Source organism: Hemitrygon akajei, chromosome 6, assembly GCF_048418815.1.
Source record: "Hemitrygon akajei chromosome 6, sHemAka1.3, whole genome shotgun sequence".
Lineage (NCBI taxonomy): Eukaryota > Metazoa > Chordata > Chondrichthyes > Myliobatiformes > Dasyatidae > Hemitrygon > Hemitrygon akajei.
In genome coordinates this window covers 68,898,360-68,919,414 of record NC_133129.1, presented here as the reverse complement: position 1 = coordinate 68,919,414, position 21,055 = coordinate 68,898,360, and the positions used below count along the sequence as shown (strand labels likewise).

Genomic DNA, 21,055 nt, shown 5'->3' with positions numbered 1-21,055 from the left:
AGCACCAGACCTCAAGCTCTTCGATCTTCTCTCTGTAGGCTGTCTCATCATTGTTGGTGATGAGCCCCGTCACTGTTGTGTCATCAGCAAACTTGACAATGTGTTTTTTTGGATGTTTGGTTATACAGTCATGCACGAGCGGAGTATGCAGCAATGATCTCAACACAGCCCTACCTACGTTATGGATGATGGGAGGAAAGAGTGTCTATCCTATCTGAGAACCGTTGGTAAAGAAGTCAAACACCAGTTGCAGAGTAGTGTATTTAGAATGAGGAGTCGAAGTATGTTTACCAAGGTTTGAGTGCCAATAGTGTTCACTGCCAAACTGAAATCCAGAAAGAGCACGCTTACGTAAGTGTCCTTGTTTCCTTAGTGTGTCCTAGCCAGTTGCATAACAGATGCTACTGCATCTGTCGTAAAGCAGTTCTGTCAGTAAGTATATTGCTAAGTGTCCACTATGGCAATAATGGAGCTTTAGATGTGCACCATTACCAGCTGTTCATCGAGCCTCATAATTGGTGTCAGTAGTAGTCGTTTAGTTCTGGAGGTGTCGAGTTCTTTGGTACAGGGATGATGGTGGCTGATTTGAAGCATATGGGGATAGCAGCCTGGATGTGTGAAGTTCTGAAGATGTCCATAAAGATGTTAGTGAGCTGATGTACACACACTCCAGGAATATCCAACCTGGGACATCACCTGGCCAGGCAGCCTTATGAGGATCAACTCTCTGCAGAGTTCTTCTCATGTCTGCTGCTGTTACAAACAATGGCTGCTCACATGGAAAAATTTGCAGCTTAAGGACACCGAATAGTATGGTCAAGGGTGCTGATCACCCTGCCTATTTCATTTTCTCTCTTCTACCTTCTGGGAGAAGATACAGGAGCTTAAAAACTCAGATTACCAGACTTAAGGACAGCTTTGGACTATTAATTTACCTCTCTAGGTTACTCTGTTATTGTCACTCACTTCAGCATTTTATTTTGCACTACTTTAGAATGCACTACTATCTTTGTACCATTTTGTTGCTTAAGCTCATCACTGCAATAATTGTATTTATTATTACTATGTATACTGTTTACTGTGAGCTTTGTGCAAATAGGCAACTTCATTGCAGCCTGGTGTATATGACAAAATCATGAGAAATTTATGTACATTCCTGCAAATTCTTAAACTAATATTCCATGACAAAAGAATCACAATTGAGAAAAGATGACTTGCTGATGTATGAAATGCTAATATATACGCAAGAAATTTAGTAGCTTTGGTAAAATTAGGAATAGGCATAGGCCACCTGTCCCCTTAAGTCTGTTATGCTGTTTGACTGAATTGTACTGAAATGAGGGTAGTGCAGTGGATGTGATCTACATGGATTTTAGTAAGGCATTTGACAAGGTTCCACATGGTAGGCTTATTCAGAAAGTCAGAAGGCATGGGATCCAGGGAAGTTTGGCCAGGTGGATTCAGAAATGGCTTGCCTGCAGAAGGCAGAGGGTCATGGTGGAGGGAGTACATTCAGATTGGAGGGTTGTGACTAGTGGTGTCCCACAAGGATCGGTTCTGGGACCTCTACTTTTTGTGATTTTTATTAACGACCTGGATGTGGGGGTAGATGGGTGGCTTGGCAAGTTTGCAGACGACACAAAGGTTGCTGGTGTTGTGGATAGTGTAGAGGATTGTCGAAGATTGCAGAGAGACATTGATAGGATTCATAAGTGGGCTGAGAAGTGGCAGATGGAGTTCAACCTGGAGAAGTGTGAGGTGGTACACCTTGGAAGAACAAACTCCAAGGCAGAGTACAAAATAAATGGCAGGATACTTGGTAGTGTGGAGGAGCAGCGGGATCTGGGGGTACATGTCCACAGATCCCTGAAAGTTGCCTCACAGGTAGATAGGGTAGTTAAGAAAGCTTATGGGGTGTTAGCTTTCTTAAGTCGAGGGATAGAGTTTAAGAGTCGCGAGGTAATGATGCAGCTCTATAAAATTCTGGTTAGGCCACACTTGGAGGACCGTGTCCAGTTCTGGTCGCCTCACTATAGGAAGGATGTAGAAGCATTGGAAAGGGTACAGAGGAGATTTACCAGGATGCTGCCTGGTTTAGAGAGTATGCATTATGATCAGAGGTTAAGGGAGCTAGGGCTTTACTCTTTGGAGAGAAGGAGGATGAGAGGAGACATGATAGAGGTGTACAAGATATTAAGAGGAATAGATAGAGTGGATAGCCAGCGCCTCTTCCCCAGGGCACCACTGCTCAGTACAAGAGGACGTGGTTTTAAGGTTAAGGGAGGGAAGTTCAAGGGGGATATTAGAGGAAGGTTTTTCACTCAGAGAGTGGTTGGTGTGTGGAATGCACTGCCTGAGTCAGTGGTGGAGGCAGATACACTAGTGAAGTTTAAGAGACTACTAGACAGGTATATGGAGGAATTTAAGGTGGAGGGTTATATGGGAAGCAGGGTTTGAGGATCCGCACAACATTGTGGGCCGAAGGGCCTGTAATGTGCTGTACTATTCTATGTTCTATGTTATGTTCTACGTAACCTCTGCATCCTATGATAATTTGTTGCTCCCTTACTTTTCAAAAGTGAATCTGCCTGTTTTAAAAGTATTCAAAGCCTTCCATCATGTTTCATGCGAGAAAATTCCAAAGACAGGGCAGATGTCTTGAAGATTATGAATGGATAACTATGGACAAAATGGTTCCATTTGTGGAAGAATCCAATGCAAGGGTCCTTGTAAGATTGTTATTAATAAATCCAATAGGGAAATAACACAAAAATACTCTATTCATGAACTCATTTGAATGTCATCTTGTTAGCATGGGAAGCTGTTGTGGTACATAACTTTATGCATTCAAAAACACTTGATAGGTACATGAAGAGAAAGAGAAAGAAAGACATGCCAAGCGATGGAAAACAAGGCAATTAAATGGAAAGAAGCTGGAGAATGTAAATGCCAACACACACTAATTGGTTCAAGTGACCTGTTTCTAATTTATATAAATCTACACAATTCTACAGCATACCAAACATATATCCACCTTGAGGTGTACAGGAATTCAATACTTGGAAACACTAAGGCTATTGATATTTAATCGTGCACAACATATTTAATAGCTGAAGCTGCAGGTCGTTCCTTTTACGCCTTGTGGCACATCGGGCAGCATTATTGCTGTTTCTATAGCATTTGACTGTTTTTTTATGAGGCTGGGTTGCTTGCTCGATGCCTAACCCAGCATGGATGGAAAGCATGTAAGGAGCTGGCCAGATTCGTCTCGAAGTCTGCTGCTGATCCCATTATACCATCAGCCTGCTAGCTGGGATAGGCGGGAAAATAATACCCCAGATAGAAACTGGAGACAATAAACTAAGATTAGAAATGTGTGAAATATTATTCATTGCAAAATCCATCAATGTTTGATGGATAATGCCTTTCATATATACGAAGGACCGGAATATTTAAAACCTGATCAAGTTAAGAAGTGTATATAGCAACGTAGGCCTATGTAGGTACAATTTTATACCTCACAGACAGTTAATAGAATATTTTTTGTTGTTCATTGAGAGAAGACTTTTGTCCTAAATGAAATTTTATTTCTATCTGTAACCTAACAGAAAGAGCTCGGTGCCTTTCGGACTTTTCGATGGGGCTTCTATCATCATGAGCACTTGCTTGTGGGAGAGGTGGTGCGAAGCTTAAAAAGAGACTTTTCGGAGGGCTTCAATCACAGCAGTCTATTCAGCACTTGGCAAAGGCTAATAAATAACGTGAGCTGTAAGTGGAGCGACGATAGAGTGAGTGAGTGGTCAAGCTTTGGTTCAAGAGGCTTATGTGAGAAGAGGCGAAGGTCCTAAGTTTCTGGAAAATTGTTTTGCTTTCTTTGTCCATTAGTACATAGCTAGTGTGGTGAGAATGGGTCCAGATTTAGTGATATGTACTTCGTGTGAACAGTGGGAACTCAAAGACCTCCAGTCTCCCTGATAACTACATCTGCATGAGGTGAATTGTGGTGCATCTCCTTAGAGATTGCATTTGAATCAGTGAACTAGACAATATTCAGGGACTCATCTTTGAATCTGGATGAATACGCCACAGTTGTCACCAACTTCATTAAGACATACATGGATGAGCGTGTGCCTTTGAGAACATATTGGGACATACCCAAACCAAAAGCTATGGATGAACCAGGAGATGCATGGTCTGCTGAAGGCTAGTTCTGTTGCATTTAAGACTAGTGATCCAGAACTATACAAGTTGTCCAGGTACAACCTGCAGAAGGCCACCTCTGTCACGGTTTGCAGGCCAATACTTCCTACAAGGTGAAACCTAACATCATGAATGACCGTGATGCGTCTCTCCCAGATGAGCTCATAGTCTTTTATGCACACTTTAATGAGTGGGAGAATAATGTTACACATGTACAAATCCCTGCAGATTTGATGACCCTGCAATCTGTGTCTTGGAGGCAGACATCAAAGCATATGTAAAGAGGGTGAACCCTTGCAAGGCACGAGGCCCTGATAGTGTACCTGGTAGAACATTGAAAATCTATGCCAACCTGGAGTATTCAAGGACATCTTCAATCTCTCACAGCTCCAGTTGGAGACTTCCACCTGTTTCAAAAGTGTGACAATCATACCAGTGCTCAAGAAGAACAGGGTGTGCTGCCTCAATGACCATCTCCAAATTGCACTCACATCGACTGTGATGAGTACTTTGAAAGGTTCGTCACGGCCAGAATCAACTCCTGTTTAAGCAAGGACCTGGACCCATTGCAATTTGCCTATCGCCACAATAAGTCTACAGTAGACACAATCTCACTAGCTCTCCATTTGATCTTGGATCGCCTGGGCAATAGTGATCCCTACATCAGGCTACTGTTTATTGATTACAGCTCAACATTCTACACAATCATATCCTCAGTTCTAATCGACAAGCTCCAAAAAAAAAAAGGGCCTCTGTACTTTCTTTTCCAACTGGATCCTTTACTTCCTTACTGGGTGACCACAGTCAGGGTGGATCTCTTCCTTGCTAGTAATCAACATTGGAGTAACTCAAGGATGCATGCTAAGCCTACTCCCCTACTCTCTCTACACTCACGAATGTCTGGCTAAGCACAGCTCAAACACCATCTATAAATTTGTTAATGACACACCTATTGTTGGCAGAATTTCAGATGCTTACAAGGAGGCGTACAGGAGTGAGACAGATCACTTGGTTGGAATGGTGTCACAACGACCTTGCAATCAACATCAGTAACACCAAAGAAATTATTATGGACTTCAGGAAGGGCAAGTAAAGGTAACACACACTAGTCCTCATCATCAGATCAGCAGCAGAAAAAGTGAATCATTTCAAGTTTCTGCATGTCAACATCTCTGAAAATCTATCCGGGGTCCAACATATTTGATGCAAATACAAAGGAGTTATGACAGCTGCTATATTTCATTAGGAGTTTGAGGAGACTTAGTATGTCACCAAAGACACTCACAAATTTCTATAGATATACCATGGAGAGCATTCTAACTGGTTGCACCACCAGCTGATATGGACGGGCCACTGTACAGGATTGGAAAAGCTGCAGAAAGTTGTAGACTCAGCCAGCTCTATCATGAGCACTAGCCTCCCCAACTTGAAGAATATCTTCAAACGACGATGCTTCACAAAGTGAGCATTCATCATCTAGGTCCCTCATCACCCAGGACTCCTTGATGGTAGCAATGAAAAGAGGAAGAGCCTGAAAACAAAACATCTCAGGAACATCAGAATTCTGAATAAACCCATGAACACTACCTCACTTTGTTTTGCTCTTTTTGCACTACTTACTTTAGTGTAATTTTTATACGTATTTCTTATTGTAACTATAGCTTTTAAAAATTCTTATGTATTCCAATGTGCTGATGCCACAAACAACTAATTTCATGATATATGTCAGTGGTATTAAACCTGATTCAGATTAAACCTCATTCTGTGTTAAGGAACCAGAGCTGCAGCTGGATGACCTTCAGTTCATATAGCAGAATGAGGAGATGATAGATAAGAGCTACAGGGAGGTAATCACCCCAAAGTTGCAGGAGGCAGGTAGTTGGATGACTATTAAGAGAGGGAAAAGAAATAGACAGCCAGTGGAGAGTATGCCTGTGGCTGTTCCCCTCAAATACAAGTGTACCACTTTTGGTACTATTGGGCAGGGGACGGGAAGCTGCAGCGACTGGGTATCTGGCACTCTGTCTGACTCTGGCTCAGAAGGGAAAGGGGTGGGGGGAAGAAGAGAAGAACAGTTGTGACAGAGGATTCCATACTTAGAGAAGCAGGACAGGAGATTCTGTGGATGTGAAAGTGACACCTGGATGATGTGTTGTTTCTCAGGTGCTGGGTCAGGGATGTCTGGGATCAGGTCTACAGCATTTTAAATGGGTAGGGTGAACAGCTGGAAGTTGTGGCACATACTGGTACAAATGGCAGATAGAAAAAGTGATGAGGTGAAGGGAAAATATAGGGTGTTAGATAGAATGCTGAAAAGTAGGACCTCAAGGGTAGTAATCTCTGGATTGCTGTCTGTGCCATGTGCCAGTATGGAAAAGAATAGGATGATTTGGCAGATGAATGTGTGGCTGAAGAATTGATGCAGGAGTAGGGTTTCAGATTTCTGGATCATAGGGATCTCTTGCAGGGCAAGTATAACCTGTATTAAAAGGACCGGTTACATCCAAGCTTGAGGGGACCAATAAGCTTTCAGACAGGTTTGCTACAGCTGTTGGGGAGAGTTTAAATTAATTGGCAGGGGAATAGGAACCAAGTGATAGGGCTGAGGATGATGCAAGCAGCATACAATCAGATGGATTGTGCGATGAGACTGAGGAAAGACAGGCATATGATAGGGCAAGATTGCAGACAGTGAGATGAGTTGAAGTGTAACCTGAGGGGAAAATTGGAAAGTGTGAGGATACAGGACTAAAGGTGTGATATTTGAATGCACGCAGTATACAGAATAAGGTAGATGATCTTGTAGCCTAGTTAAAGATTGGCAGGTATGATGTTGTGGGTATCAATGAGTCATAACTGAAAGAGGATTCTTCATTACGGAGTTTAAGGTACAGGAACCCTTTGGAGAAAATGACCACAATATGGTAGAATTCACCCTACAGTTTGAGAGAAATTAAAAATCAGATGTATCAGTATTACAGAGGAATAAAGGCAACTACAGAGGCAGGAGAGAGGAGCTGGCTAAAGTTGATTGGAAGGAGACACCAGCAGAAATGATGGCAGAGCAGCAAAGGCTGGAGTTTCTCGGAGCAATTTAAAAGGTGCAAGACAAATACATACCAAAGATGTAGTATTCTAAAGGGAGAAAAGACAACCATGGCTGACAAGGAAAATCTTAGATAGCATAAAAACAAAAGACAGAGCATATAATACAGCAAGAATTAATGGGAAGCTAGAAGATTGTGACACTTTTAAAACCCAACAGAAGGCAACTAAAAAAGCAGTAAGAGAGAAAAGATTAAGTATGAAGGTAAACTAACCAATAATATCAATGAGGATATCCACGGTTTTTTCTGATATATAAAGAGTAAAAGAAACATGACAGTAGATGTTGGACTGCTGTAAAATGATACTGGAGAGGTAGTTATGAGGGACAAAGAAATGACGGATGAACTTGAGTATTTTGCATCAGTCACACCAGCAGTACGCCAGAGATTCTAGTGTCAGGGACAGAAGTGAGTGCAGTTGCTATTATTAAGAAGGCACTTGGGAAGCTAAAAGGTAGACACCTGGATCCCCCTGAACACTAGGTTCTGAAAGCTGAAGAGATTGTATGGCATTAGTAGTGATCATTCAATAATCACTAGATTCTCATATGATTCCAGCAGACTGGAAAATTGCAAATGTCACTGCACTCTTTAAGGGAGGAAGGCAAAAGGAGTCATAGACTACTAGTCTGACTTCAGTGGTTGGGAAGACGTTGGAGTCCATTATTAAAGATGAGATTTTGGAGTACTTGGCGGCACATGATAAAATAGACTAAAGCCAACATGCCTGCCTTAAAGGGAGTTCTCGCCTGACAAATCAGTTGGAATTCTTTGAGGAAATAACAAGCAAGATTGACAAAGGAGAGTCAGTGGATTTTCAGAAGGCCTTTGACAAGGCACTGCACGTGAGGCTGCTTAACAAGAGCCCATGGTACAGGAAAGATATCATCATGGATAGAAATTAGCTTACCGGCAGGAAGCAAAGAGTGGGAATAATGGGGGGCCTTTTCTGGTTGGCTGCCAGTGACCAGTGGTGTTCCACAGAGGTAGGTGTTAGGACTGCTTCTTTTCACATTATATGTCAATGACCAGGATGTCAACTGATGGCTCAGTGGTCATGTTTGCAGCCAATACGAAGACAGGTGTTGAGAAAGCATGGAGTATGCAGAAGAACTTAGACAGATTAGGAGAATGGACAAAAAAGTGACAGATGGAATGTAGTGTAGAGTACATGGACATGCATTTTGGTAGAAGGAATAAAGGGGTAGAGTATTTTCTTAACAGGGAGAAAATTCAAGAAATCAAAGGTGCAAAAGAAGTTGGGAGGCCTCATGTAGGTTGAATCAATGATCAGGAAGACAAATACCATGCTAGCATTTATTTCCAGAAGACTTGCATATAAAAGCAAGCATGTAATGCTGAGGTTTTAAAAGATATTAGTCATATGACACTTAATTTTTTCCAAATTTAAACATAACATAGTTTGAGAAAACCAGTGAAATGTGGTAGGGGGATTAATTTCTTTCAAATTCAACAAAATAGATCTTTTGGCCATTAATGTAAGGAATGCAATCATCCGACAAGCAGAGGAGATAAATGAATTGACTCCATCATTGGTAAACCAAAGATTGCAGTAATAGGATGAAGTTGTAAATCAATATTCAATACCGTAGAAATAATATCAAAAATGTCTTTCCAATATTTTTCCAAGGACAGACATGACCAAAACATGAGTTAGAGACGCTATCTCAGAATGACATCTGTCACATACAGGATATATGTGGGAATAAAAACAAGCTAATTTATCCTTCCATTAAATTTGAAAAGACTTGGAGGCCATTCATTCAATATTTTCACATGATGTAATTTGACCCTGTTCCAATCCTATTTTTTTTCTGGTTTTGATTTTATATATGCAGAGAGGATCGGAGTTGGGGACACTGATGATTTTCTGTCTTTTTTTTAAAGACACTATAAACAGCCCATTTTTTTTTCTTTTCTTTTTTCTATTAGTTAGTGGTTAGTTTGTTAGATTAGTTCTTGTTTTTTGGGGTAATAATTTTTTTTCTTTTTCTCTTTTTGTTTTTTTATATATTGATATAACTAGTTTTTTTTGTCTTGTCTATATTATATTTGTATCACGTATGATTTGGGAAGACTTAACTACATTGTACTTATTGCTTATATATCCTTTTGTGCTCATTTTAATTTTGTAATTTTGTAGTCCCAATAACTATGTATCAATCTTATCATGTTGATATTAATAAAAGGATTGAAAAAGAAAAGAAGATATTGGTCATACTGCAGTTTAAGTATTGAGAGCAGTTTTAGGCCCCTTATCTATGAAATATTGGCATTGGAGAGGATCTAAAGGAAGTTCACAAGAATGATTCTGCAAATGAAAAGGTTAACCTTTGAAGGGTGTTTGATGGCTCTGGGCCTGTACTCAGCGGAGTTTAGAAGAATGAGTAGGAACTTCATTGGAACCTATCAAATTTTGAAATACCTAGATAAGGTGGTTGTGGAGAGAATGTTTCTTATATTGGGGGAGTCTAATACCAAACTCCAAAACCTGGGCCTCTATACCTCCTTCTGCAACTGGATGCTCGACTTCCTCAATGGAAAACTAGTCTGTGTGAATAAGTAATAACATCTCCACCTCACTGATAATCAACATTGGCATACTTCAAGGATGTGTGCTTAGCACAGAGCTCTACTCTTTCTACAGCTACAACTGTGTGGCTTGGCTCAGATCAAAAGCCATCTATATATTTACTGACTACACAACTATTGTTTGTAGAATATCAGATGGTGATGAGAAGGTGTACAGGAGTGAGATAGATCAGCTGGTTGACTGGTGTCACAGCAACAACCTTGAACTCAACATCAGTAAGATCAAAGAACTGATTGTGGACTTCAGAAAAGGTAAGGTGAAGGAACACACAACAGTCCTCACTGAGGGATCAGAAGTGGAGGCAGTGAGCAATTTCAATTTCCTGGGTGTCAACATCTCTGAGGATCTATCCTGGGCCCAACATATTGACAGACTTACAAAGAAGGAACACCAGTTGCTATATTTCATTAGTAGTTTGAGTAAAATTTGGTAGGTTACCAAAGACAGTCGCAAATTTCTAAAGATGTGGAGTTGACTCTCAACTGGCTATATCATTGTCTGTTATTGGGGGGGGGGCATCGAAATATGCTGCAGGAAGTTGTAAACTCAGTCAGTTCCATCATTATCTAGGACATCTTCAAGGAACAATGCCTCAAAAAGGCGGTGTCCATCATTAAGGACCCCATCACCCAGGACATGCCCTCTTCTCATTGCTACCATCAGGGAGGTGGTACAGGAGCCTGAAAGTACACACTCAATTCAGGAAAAGCTATTATGGTACTTTTCTTCAAATAAAACAAGGACATTTCTGTGACGAGATCTGAAGGATTATTCTATAGTGGACTGTTCCTTTAACAAGGGAGAGAGGGAGTGAACAGCTTGTGTGCTTATTCAGCAGCAGGGAGAGAGAGAAAGTCTGTGAGTTGCCTTGGAAACTGAAAGGCAGAGCTATATGATGGACTGCTCGTGTTCAGCCGTTGGAGATATATGCAGTCAGTCGACTTTTTAATTAGACACACGATGCCAGAGGCAAGGAGGACACTGGTGAGCTTTGTGTACCCATGACAAGGGTGGGGTTTTGCTCACAGTGTGGACAAAAGGGTGACCGGTGGGGAGCTATCAGTGTGCTTAATCCTGGTCTGGGTTGATAACTCCACCACAGAAGATGGCATCCTCTTTTTGTGGTCCCAGTCAGTGACTGTAAGTTTCGGGAGCAAGAGGATGACGTGGAGGATCGGCATCGGCGTTGGGAAGACAAACCAACTCTCTATCTCTCTCTCTCCAACTCTACTCAAATCAAATTACAGAACAGAACTGATTACTTACCATACCACTGTAAGACTGTACCACCTAATCACCTGAGCTGAGGAAGCTTGGGAACCTTATTTACTCACCTATATATATGCATATACTTTGCTAATCTGTTTACCTTATCTTGTTTTATAGTACTTTATTCACATAGTTACTAATAGAGTTTATAACGGAAGACTCAGACTCCAGGTGTGTCCATTTCTGCTGGTCCTTTTTAACTCGTTATGGGGTACGTAACAATTTTATCTAACTAGACAGGGAATCAATGGCTTCATTCAAAATATAATCAGAAAAACACATCTGGGAATGCAGTTTTGCTTTATTAAAGTGCATACGCTCTACTTACAATGAACTAAAAGTACTATTCAGAAAACTAAGCTGACACCAAGTAACTTAGCTCTCTGTCCTCCAACATTGTCTTAATAGAAGTAACCTACTATGCAAATATTAATTCATGATGAACAAAATATCCAATCTGACAGTTTCACAAAACATTCAGTTGAAAAAGGGAGTTTTTAAAATCATACTTTGTTTCATGAGGTAGAGAGAGAATAAGAGCTCTGACATTTCATGTAATTTTTAGGATGCTGGGAAAATGATTCACTTCCTGAAAATAAATTGCTTGTTAACTTAATAAACCTTGAAGCTTTATTAGTAATATAGAGCATGGTAGAGGCAATAAATTTCCAAACCACGACATCTAGTTAAGTTTAAAAGACACCTCATCAAATGCAATATTACCAGTGATGAGCACACTCAACTTTCTTAATTAACTTCTCACCAGCATTCACAAAGAACATGGCTTGACAGAAAAATGTACAAAATGATACTACAAATGATCCTTGTCTTTTAAGTTCATAAAAGGATTAAAAGCTATTTAAGATAGGTTAGTTTCATATACGTGGTCATTCAGAACCCTTAACAAAATACGTAGGAAATATTCCTGTCATTTTCCTATTTTTTTAAGCTGTTTTAGTTCTTTTTAAACTGAGAAGGTGGGTGGAACCACAAATAGACTGCCTGCCTGCTGGGCAGGTGGAGGAGGCAGATACTCTCTCAACATTTCAATCAACACTTGAATTGCATGACATACAGATTATGGATCAAATGCTAAATGTTGGACTGGTATTGATGGTTACCTAATGGTTGACACAGCTGTGGTAAACTGAAGGGAAGTTTATGTGTGTGTGATTCTACCCTAGACAAAGCTGGAACAGTAATAAATGTTGTACCTGTCCTGCTGTGGCTGAGGTTTGCTTTCCATTGCAGTAACCAAGGAAGGTGCCAATTCACATTGTTTCTCCAAGGATAAGCGTGGATACCCCATCTTGATATATATTATAGTAAAATTCTGTAATTTAAAGAGATATAAATATATTTAATAAGGCATCTATTAAAACCTTGATAACCTTCTCTTTCAACAAAGTCCAAAACTTTCTGCTTAATAACCAGAGGCCTTACTCATAAAATGAACTGCATTTTGAGACACAAGTAGAGCAGACTGCTTGGCTTTTTCCAAAAATCAGTAATCCCCATTAATGTTACAAAACTGAAAATGTTCTCTAGTTCATATTTCCACTTCATTCTTCAAAAACATTCCAGTGCCAATATCAAACATCTAATTCCAATATGCCACCTCCAGGTTTTTTTCATATTGCTGTAGGGTTATTTTTTTAAGCAGGTGGTTAAATAAGCATCTGATTGCAGAGGACATGGTGTCTGAACCATTCTCACCCAGCATCACCAGTCCATTTTCTAACAAGGTATGAAAGCCAGAGATTAGGAGTGTACAGAGTGGCTGATTTTGTTGTCTCAACTTCTGATGAACAGAGATCAAAGGTAATGCACCACCAACTAAGGTCAGCTGAATCATACACCACATCTTTCATAAACTAGTTTCCAGCCTAATTGCTTTAACATCTGGCTAAAACATGTCCTGGTCTTAACGACTGATAAAAATAATGAAAATTGAATGCTTGCAACATCTGTTACGAAGGTGGAGCAACTCTGAGGGGCCGAAGGGTACAAAGTCGCCCCCCCCTCCTTTTTGAGAATCGCAAGATCGCTATTATTTCGGGTCTGAGACCCAGGAAATGAGAGAGAGACACCCAGAATACACAACCAGGTGGAATGTCTCCTGACATCAGCGGAACGGAACCACTGACTACTGCTATTGTCTCTTGGAGAAGGAATTGTGTATTGAGTACTGTACTATTCATTGAAACCCCTCAGGGGACAACCAGAGTGGTCTGGTTGAGGGATTGCATCATCCCAACCTGACTGACATCTGAGACCCCGTGAGTAAGGATAAAAGAGGGGTCTGGGGAACACCCCTTTAGATGCACCAGGAGAAATGCTAGAAATCCCGTGACAGCGTTTTATAGCGAAAGCCGGTGGGGGCTCGTGTGCGTCCTCCCTTGCCTGGGGTGGCGGGCTCACCACGGAAGAATGGTTTAGCTAAAGGAGAGGTCACAATTGAACGGCCACGACAACAAGACACCCGACGGATCGAAATCATAAAGGAAGGTTGGAAAAACCTGTAGCAGTAAATGCTCCCATTCTCTCTCTCTCTCTCTCCAACGAAGTGCAACACAGCGACAACCAAAAAGATGGCAGCTTGTGTGAACTGCAGTGAACTTTATATTTCCATCAGACAATACATTATCCCCTACACAACGATAGAGCTTATTTCTTATTGATTATTATTATACCCGCACTTTTAGGTTTAGTATTGACGATGTATATTATCTGTATATTTGCATTGATATTATTTTTGTGTATTTTTACTAATAAATACTGTTAAAAATAGTATCATCAGACTTCAACGGACATCTCTATCTTTGCTGGTAAGTCACCCAGTTATGGGGTTCATAACACATCTCTGAAATTCAAAGGTGAATTAAAATTACATATACTATTAACCTATTTTAAGAAATAATAAGTAATTAAAATATGCATTTAAAGTATCAGTAAACATTTTGAAACATTAGCTATATAAACTCAATTTAATCACAAAATGCAAGTAACCATCTAATTAACGTTCTCTAACTTGGCACACAAACACCTAGCAAAAGGCGGTCTAAATGTTGGGAAGCAACATAAGTTTCAACTCCAATCAGCAAGTGCTCTCTGGTGATATATATGGGTAATTCGGATGTTTGGGTTTTATACATTAGTATGGGATTCCCAGTTATACAACACACTTACAAAGGTAGGTGGTAGCTGATCCAAGGCTGACCAAATACGGCCATGAGGCATTTGGAAACAGCATCATGGCCAGCTTTAGATTTTTTTGGGATGTAATGGGCAACTTTTAAATTATGGAAATTTAACTTCTTGTACCTTAATTGAATGAAATGTGAGCCATCAGAAATATGTTAAGTAGTTAGGTTGACTTTAAAATCCCATGTCTAATATGGAAAGCTTAACCAAGTTTGGATCTATATTCAAAACTTAAGATTTAAAGTGGTTTTACTGACACAAAGTTCTAACTTGGCTTGATGAGGTAGGTGCTAAGAAGATGCTTCACCTAGTGAGGAAACCTAGAATTAGGAAGAATTGTTTCAAAATAAAGGATCACTTGAGCACAAATTTCTTGAGACCATTGGGTCTACTCTTGCATCTATTTCTGGCACTTATTACATTTTTAAAAAGCAACATTAAATAAAAAATTAAATTAATTTTCAAATAGTTTTGATTACATTTAATGTGTTCTTAAACGTTGGTTCTGCGGATGTTTGTATCAAAAATGTGCAATAAATGTAAAATCTCTGATGTTACTATTTTTCTGAGGATGTCATTAAGTTATTTCAAGGAAATGACTTCAATTTCCAAGATAATCAAATTTGTTTATTTCATGTTTTTCAGCATTCTTAAGCGGAGTAGATTTTGGTGTCTTTCATACATTCCTGACGTCCCCATTGTTAACCTTCAGAAACTAACATCAAATCTGGTGAGCTAAGTCTCATTCACAGTGACAGGGTTTTGCCAAGTTGGGGGATGGCGGTGTCTGCTTCCATTCACTGTCCAGAATTATGAGTTATAGCAGTTACCTGGTTTGAATCAAGACAACCAAACTTGCTTGTTGAAAATGTTCTTAACTTGTACTGCACAATATAATTAATAGGGGGCAAGTCCCACTCATGAAACTGCTAAGAAAACCCTTTTGATTGCAAAATATTGCAAAATCATGGCACAAATTTCCCATCCATCAAGGAAGCAACACTATTATCCACAGCACCATGACATTTAAAAGCAGTAAGATTATGAAAAACAACAAAATACCAAAATTTAAAGGTAAAAATAAAATCACTTAAAAATATTGAACAATTTAAATAATGGCCCTCTGTCTACCAGACCCAAGATCTGCATGCAGATTATCGGGAATAAGCAGACAGAGAATCTCAACAACTTTGTTATATAGATATTGAGTAAGAGTATAATAACAGATTAATCAGATGGAATCTATTAGCAGGTGTGAAACATTCTGTTGGGTATCCTTGTAGAAATTACTGAATGTGAGGAAGGTGGAGGGATGTGGACACTGTGTAGATAGAAGGGATTAGTTCTTGTGGGTTTTTGATTTACTTTTTAGCTGCATCGGCTGAAGGGCCTGTTCCGGTGCTGCACTGTTTTATGCTCTATGATTTACAACATTTTCAAAGTCTTTTTAACTTCAAATAACATTCCTAATTAGAAATTATACTAATTCCATGGTTATTTATGGGATTTTATTCTCAAATCCTCTAAATAACCATTGACACAATGTAGCACTAACACAAAATCATGATTTACTGTTTGCATTCTCAAATTTAAAAAATATGAAACCAATGTAACATTATACAAAATGTACTAGACTCAAATTCCTTTTATTTTCACTCAACCTTCAACACATTCCCAGTACATTATAAAACTTTAATTTGCTAACATTGTCAGAAGCTATAATCTACAAAAGATATTAAATATAAATCAGGTAGGTACTAACCGTGACAAATGAAACAGCAGCAGGATCCTGATACTGAACCAGGAGTGTTTCCACTGGCAACTGTATTTTGGGTCGACTTTTAATTCGCTTGTTGAGGTGAACCAATAGTTCCATGACCTGAATTTTAAATACAGAGCAACCATTTACTGTGCATTTTGAAAAAAAATCAGTTTTTTGAACAACCTTCCATCTGTTTGCCATTAGGTGATCAGCCACAAATATCCATATTCTGAACAATTCATTTTCATGACAATACCACAGTCCCAGTTTTCACAACTAAATTTAAACCTGCATATTTATAAAAAATTAAAATGCAAGTAACCTATTCAAATGCATAATAATTGTGTAAAACAAAGCCATATGGACAATATACAGTATATGGTATGGCAGCTATGTTGCTAATGTAACAACGCAGGCAAGCTAATTTAATAATCTAGAGATGGCAAATTCAAATCCTACTAAAGCTGTTTAAAATTTTGAACTTCATTCAAGAGATCTGGAAATAATAAATTGCTATCATCAGAAAAAAAATTGCAATGAAACTGTCAAAGTGCCGCAAATTTTCAACTTAACAATCTTTAGGGAAGTCAAAAAATGATTCCATTCTAGAGGGCAAATGTTATTCAGAGCCCAGCAGTATTTCATTAAATAGGCATTGCAGAGTCTTTTTTCCCTCCAGCTTCATGTAAATGATAATGATAGAAAACGCCACCTTTTCTCCTTTCCCTCAAGACCAGTTACATTTGGCTCTGCAAAAAGATCGGTATACCCTACCAATTACTCACGTGGACCTTCAGATAGATTAGTCAAAGCTATCGGTTTCCATATCACCTGATGTACAACATCAGCATTGAATTGAATTGACTTTATTAATTACATCCTTCATACACATGAGGAATAAAAATCCTTACATTAAATCTCCGGCTAAATGTGCAATGTGCAATTTATAGTAATTTATAATAAATAGTATGTACAACAGGCAGTCAATATAACATAGAAATACAGTTGTGTCAGCATGAATTAATCAGTTTGTTGGCCTGGTGGAAGAAGCTGTCTACGAGCCTGTTGGTCCTGACTTTTATGTTGCGGTACCGTTTCCCGGATGGTAGCAGCTGGAACATTTAGTGATTGCGGTGACTTGGGTCCCCAATGATCCTTTGGGCCCTTTTTACACAACTGTCTTTGAAACTGTCCTGAATAGTGGGAAGTTCACATCTACAGATGCGCTGGGCTGTCCACACCAGTCTCTACAGAGCCCTTCTCCTCCTTCATGACTTTCTTATCACCAACTAAATCTACGACTCAACTTACCAATGTATTGTTCTTTTCCATCTCTCTTTAATACTTCATTTTTCACATTCTGTTAGCCACCTTTCCCAGATCTGTTGAAAATTTTTGCCTCATCCCTTGCATTATCTCTTTATGAAGTCATATCAACCTTGCCCAGGTCTGTTCTGCAGTGATCAAATTGTGATGATATGAAGTAAAACCCATTTCCTGCATTAACTATTGTTATGATCCCAGCCCCCTCCTTCTTGAGAATCGCAAGATCGCTATTAATTCGGGTCTTGGACCCAGGAAATGAGAGAGAATCCTCAAGGTTTTGGAATGTGTCCTGCCCTCAGCAAGACAAAGCAACGGATTTGGCCATTGTTTCTTGGCGACACCTTTGTGGATTGCGATCCTATACTACGTGCCAGCTCTCAGGGCAACGTGGGCTGGGCTACGAGGAGAGATTGCATCATCCCAACCTGATTGACATCTGAGACCCCGTGAGTCCAGATAAAAAGAGGGGCTGTAGAGACGGCCCCTCAGACACACCAGAAGAGACGCTAGCGATCCCGTATAGCGGGCAGCCATTTGAAGGAAGCCACGTGTGTTCGGTACCCAGGCCTGGGAGCTGGTGGCTGATACCACAGAAACGAGTTTCTGAATTAACAACGGGGAACCAACTCCCGCGACACATCGGATCGGCCTCATCAAAAGACAAGGGCAAGTTTCTCTTATCACAAATCTCTCTCTCTCTCTCCAACCAGTGAAAACCCAGCGGTCCCCAAAGGCTAAAGCCTGCATGAACTTGAGAGACTTTTATATTTCCATCGGACAATATTTTTACCCCTAGACAAAACGATAGAGCTACTTCTTATTGATGATTATTACTATACCCGCGCTTTAGATTGAGTATTGACGACGTATATTTTCTGAATGTTTGTATTAACCTTACTTTTGTGCCCCTTTATAAATAAGAAACTTTTAAAAATAGTACCATCAGACTTCAACGGACCTCTCTATCTTGGCTGGTAAGTGACCCAGTTACGGGGTTCGTAACACTATTCTAATAGTCAGGAAGTGAAATTGATTTTTGATTTAACTTTAGCACCAGTATTTAGTAAACTTACTTTTTTACGTACTCCTTCCTGAACACTAGACAGCTTCAGCAGAACTGGAGGAAGAAACTTCGAAATAATACTTTGTAGTTGCTCATCTGTTTCAGCAAGGCCTAGGCGCATAAAGACCCGCTCAAGTTGATCTAAAAGAAATAAAACAATATTCAGCACTTTGCAGAAAACATGCTGTAACTCATAAATATACTCCCACTTCTCCAGAACATACCAGTCTTTCACTGGAAATTAGATTTTCCTCATTTACAAATTTGTACAATGGAAAACTTTAATGAAGGATATTGAAAGGAAACAATTGTGCAGGATGAGAATTGAGGTAAATACAGATAATCACGCAGTAATACATTTGGAGGTAAGAACAAGGAAAGGAAATGATAATTAAACAGTAAGGTTTTACATTAAATTCACAAGCAATTGGAATCTCAGTATGAACAGTAGTTTATCAAAAAGTGGAACTAATTATTGGTAAAGGAGGTTTGTAAACAAGATCATGAAACCAAGTAATATATATTCACAGGAGCTTCCAAAACCTGCAGTTGGAGCATTAATTACACATTTTTTGGATATTATATAGTATAGTTTAGATTAAAATATTACTAAATATTAAGGATTATACTTACACAATGAAATTTGTGAGTTAATGATTCCTTTTACATAGGGTTCTCTAAATAGTAAAACACGTTGTAACCCACTGGTCAATAAATGGTCAAAAATATTTTAGTAAGAAATTGATACCCGATTAAAAGGAGTAACATGAAAGTAGCATGCACTGAAAATTGTTTCAATAGATACCATATGAGAAAAATAACTAAATATGTAAAATTCTTTGGCATAATTCTAGATTTTAAAAGATCAAACAACATTGGACTAGAATCATAATGATTCACTGAATATCTATTTAGCTAATCTCCTTGGAAAAAGTCCTGGTACAGGGACTTATCTCAAAACATCAGTAATTCCATCCCTCCATAACACACACACACAAAATGCTGGATGAAATCAGCAGCCCAGGAAGCCATCTATGGAAAAAAGTAAACAGTCAATGTTTCGGGCCAAGACCCGTAATCATGACTGGAAAGGAAGGGGTGAAATCAGAGTAAGAAGGTGGGGGGAGAGGAGAAAGTACAAGATGGTAGGTGATAGGCGAAACCTTTAAAGGAGGAGGGAATGAAGTAAAGAGCTAGGAAATTGATGGAATCTGATAGGAGAATATAGAAGAACACAGAAGAAAGGGAAGGGGGTAGAGCTCCAGAGGGAGGTGATGGGCTGGGAAGGAGATACATAGAAAAACCCACAGCACAATACAGGCCCTTCGGCCCACAAAGTTGTGCCGAACATGTCCCTACCTCAGAAATTACTAGGCTTACCTATAGCCCTCTATTTTACTAAGCTCCGATGTACCTATCTAAAAGCCCCTTAAAAGACCCTATCATATCCGCCTCCCCCACCGTTGCTGGCAGCCCATTCCATGCACTCACCACTCTCTGAGTCAAAAACTTACCCGACATCTCCTCTGTACCTACTCCCCAGCACCTTAAACCTGTGTCCTCTTGTGGCAACCATTTCAGCCTTGGGAAAAAGCCTCTGACTATCCACACGATCAATGCCTCTCATCATCTTGTACACCTCTATCAGGTCACCTCTCATCCTCCTTCGCTCCAAGGAGAAAAGGCCTAATTCACTTAACCTATTCTCATAAGGCATGTTCCCCAATCCAGGCAACATCCTTGTAAATCTGCTCTGCATACGTAAGAGAGAGAAACTGGAATGGGGAATTGTGAAGGGGGAGGTGGGGAAAGCAATTACCAAAAGTTAGAGAAATTGATGTTCATGCCATCAGTTTGGAGGCTACACAAATGTAACATAAAGTGTTTCTTTTCTATTCTGATTGTGGCCTCATCATGGCAGTACAGGAGGCCATGGACTGACATATCGGAATGGGAATGTGAAGTAGAATTGAAATGGGTGGCTACTGTGAGATCCTGCTTTTTGTAGCAGATGCAGTGAAGGTGCTCTGAGAAATGGTCTCCCTATCTATGTCGGATCTCACCAATCTACAGAAGGCCATATCAGGAGCACTGGATTCAGCAGATGACCCCAAAAGACTCACAGATGAAATGTCGCTTTACCTGGAAAAACTATTTGGGGCCCTGAATGGTAGTAAGGGAGGCAGTGTAGGGGCAAACTCGTTCCACTTGTAAGGATAAGAACAAGGAGAGAGATCAGTGGGGAGAACAAATGGACAAGGAAATCAGGTAGGGGATGATCTCTGCAGAAAGTGGAAAGTTGGGGGGGGGGGGGGAGAGAAGAGGGAAAGATGTGCTTGGTGGTGAGATCCTTGGAGATGATGCTCCATATGCTGTTTGACTCAGTTCCTCCAGCAATTTGCTTTTTGCTCCAGATTCCAGCATCTACTGAAGATACATCGCATCCCTTCCAATGTAGTTTATTTGGCTCTTAATGTACATTCAGCCCTCCTTATCCACGAGTTCCGCAT

At 39.8% G+C, this 21,055-nt stretch overlaps 1 protein-coding gene across 1 annotated transcript in view; it reads right to left on the bottom strand.

Annotated features, from left to right (window-relative positions):
- ecpas (Ecm29 proteasome adaptor and scaffold) overlaps window positions 1-21,055 on the bottom strand; it is a 142,561-nt gene that overhangs the window by 113,156 nt on the left and 8,350 nt on the right. The window contains exons 2-4 of the mRNA XM_073048596.1: window positions 18,556-18,686; window positions 16,157-16,273; window positions 12,405-12,523 (exon numbers count right to left, since the gene is read on the bottom strand). Coding sequence (XP_072904697.1) covers window positions 12,405-12,523; window positions 16,157-16,273; window positions 18,556-18,686 — 367 coding nt within the window. The remainder of the gene's footprint in view (window positions 1-12,404; window positions 12,524-16,156; window positions 16,274-18,555; window positions 18,687-21,055) is intronic.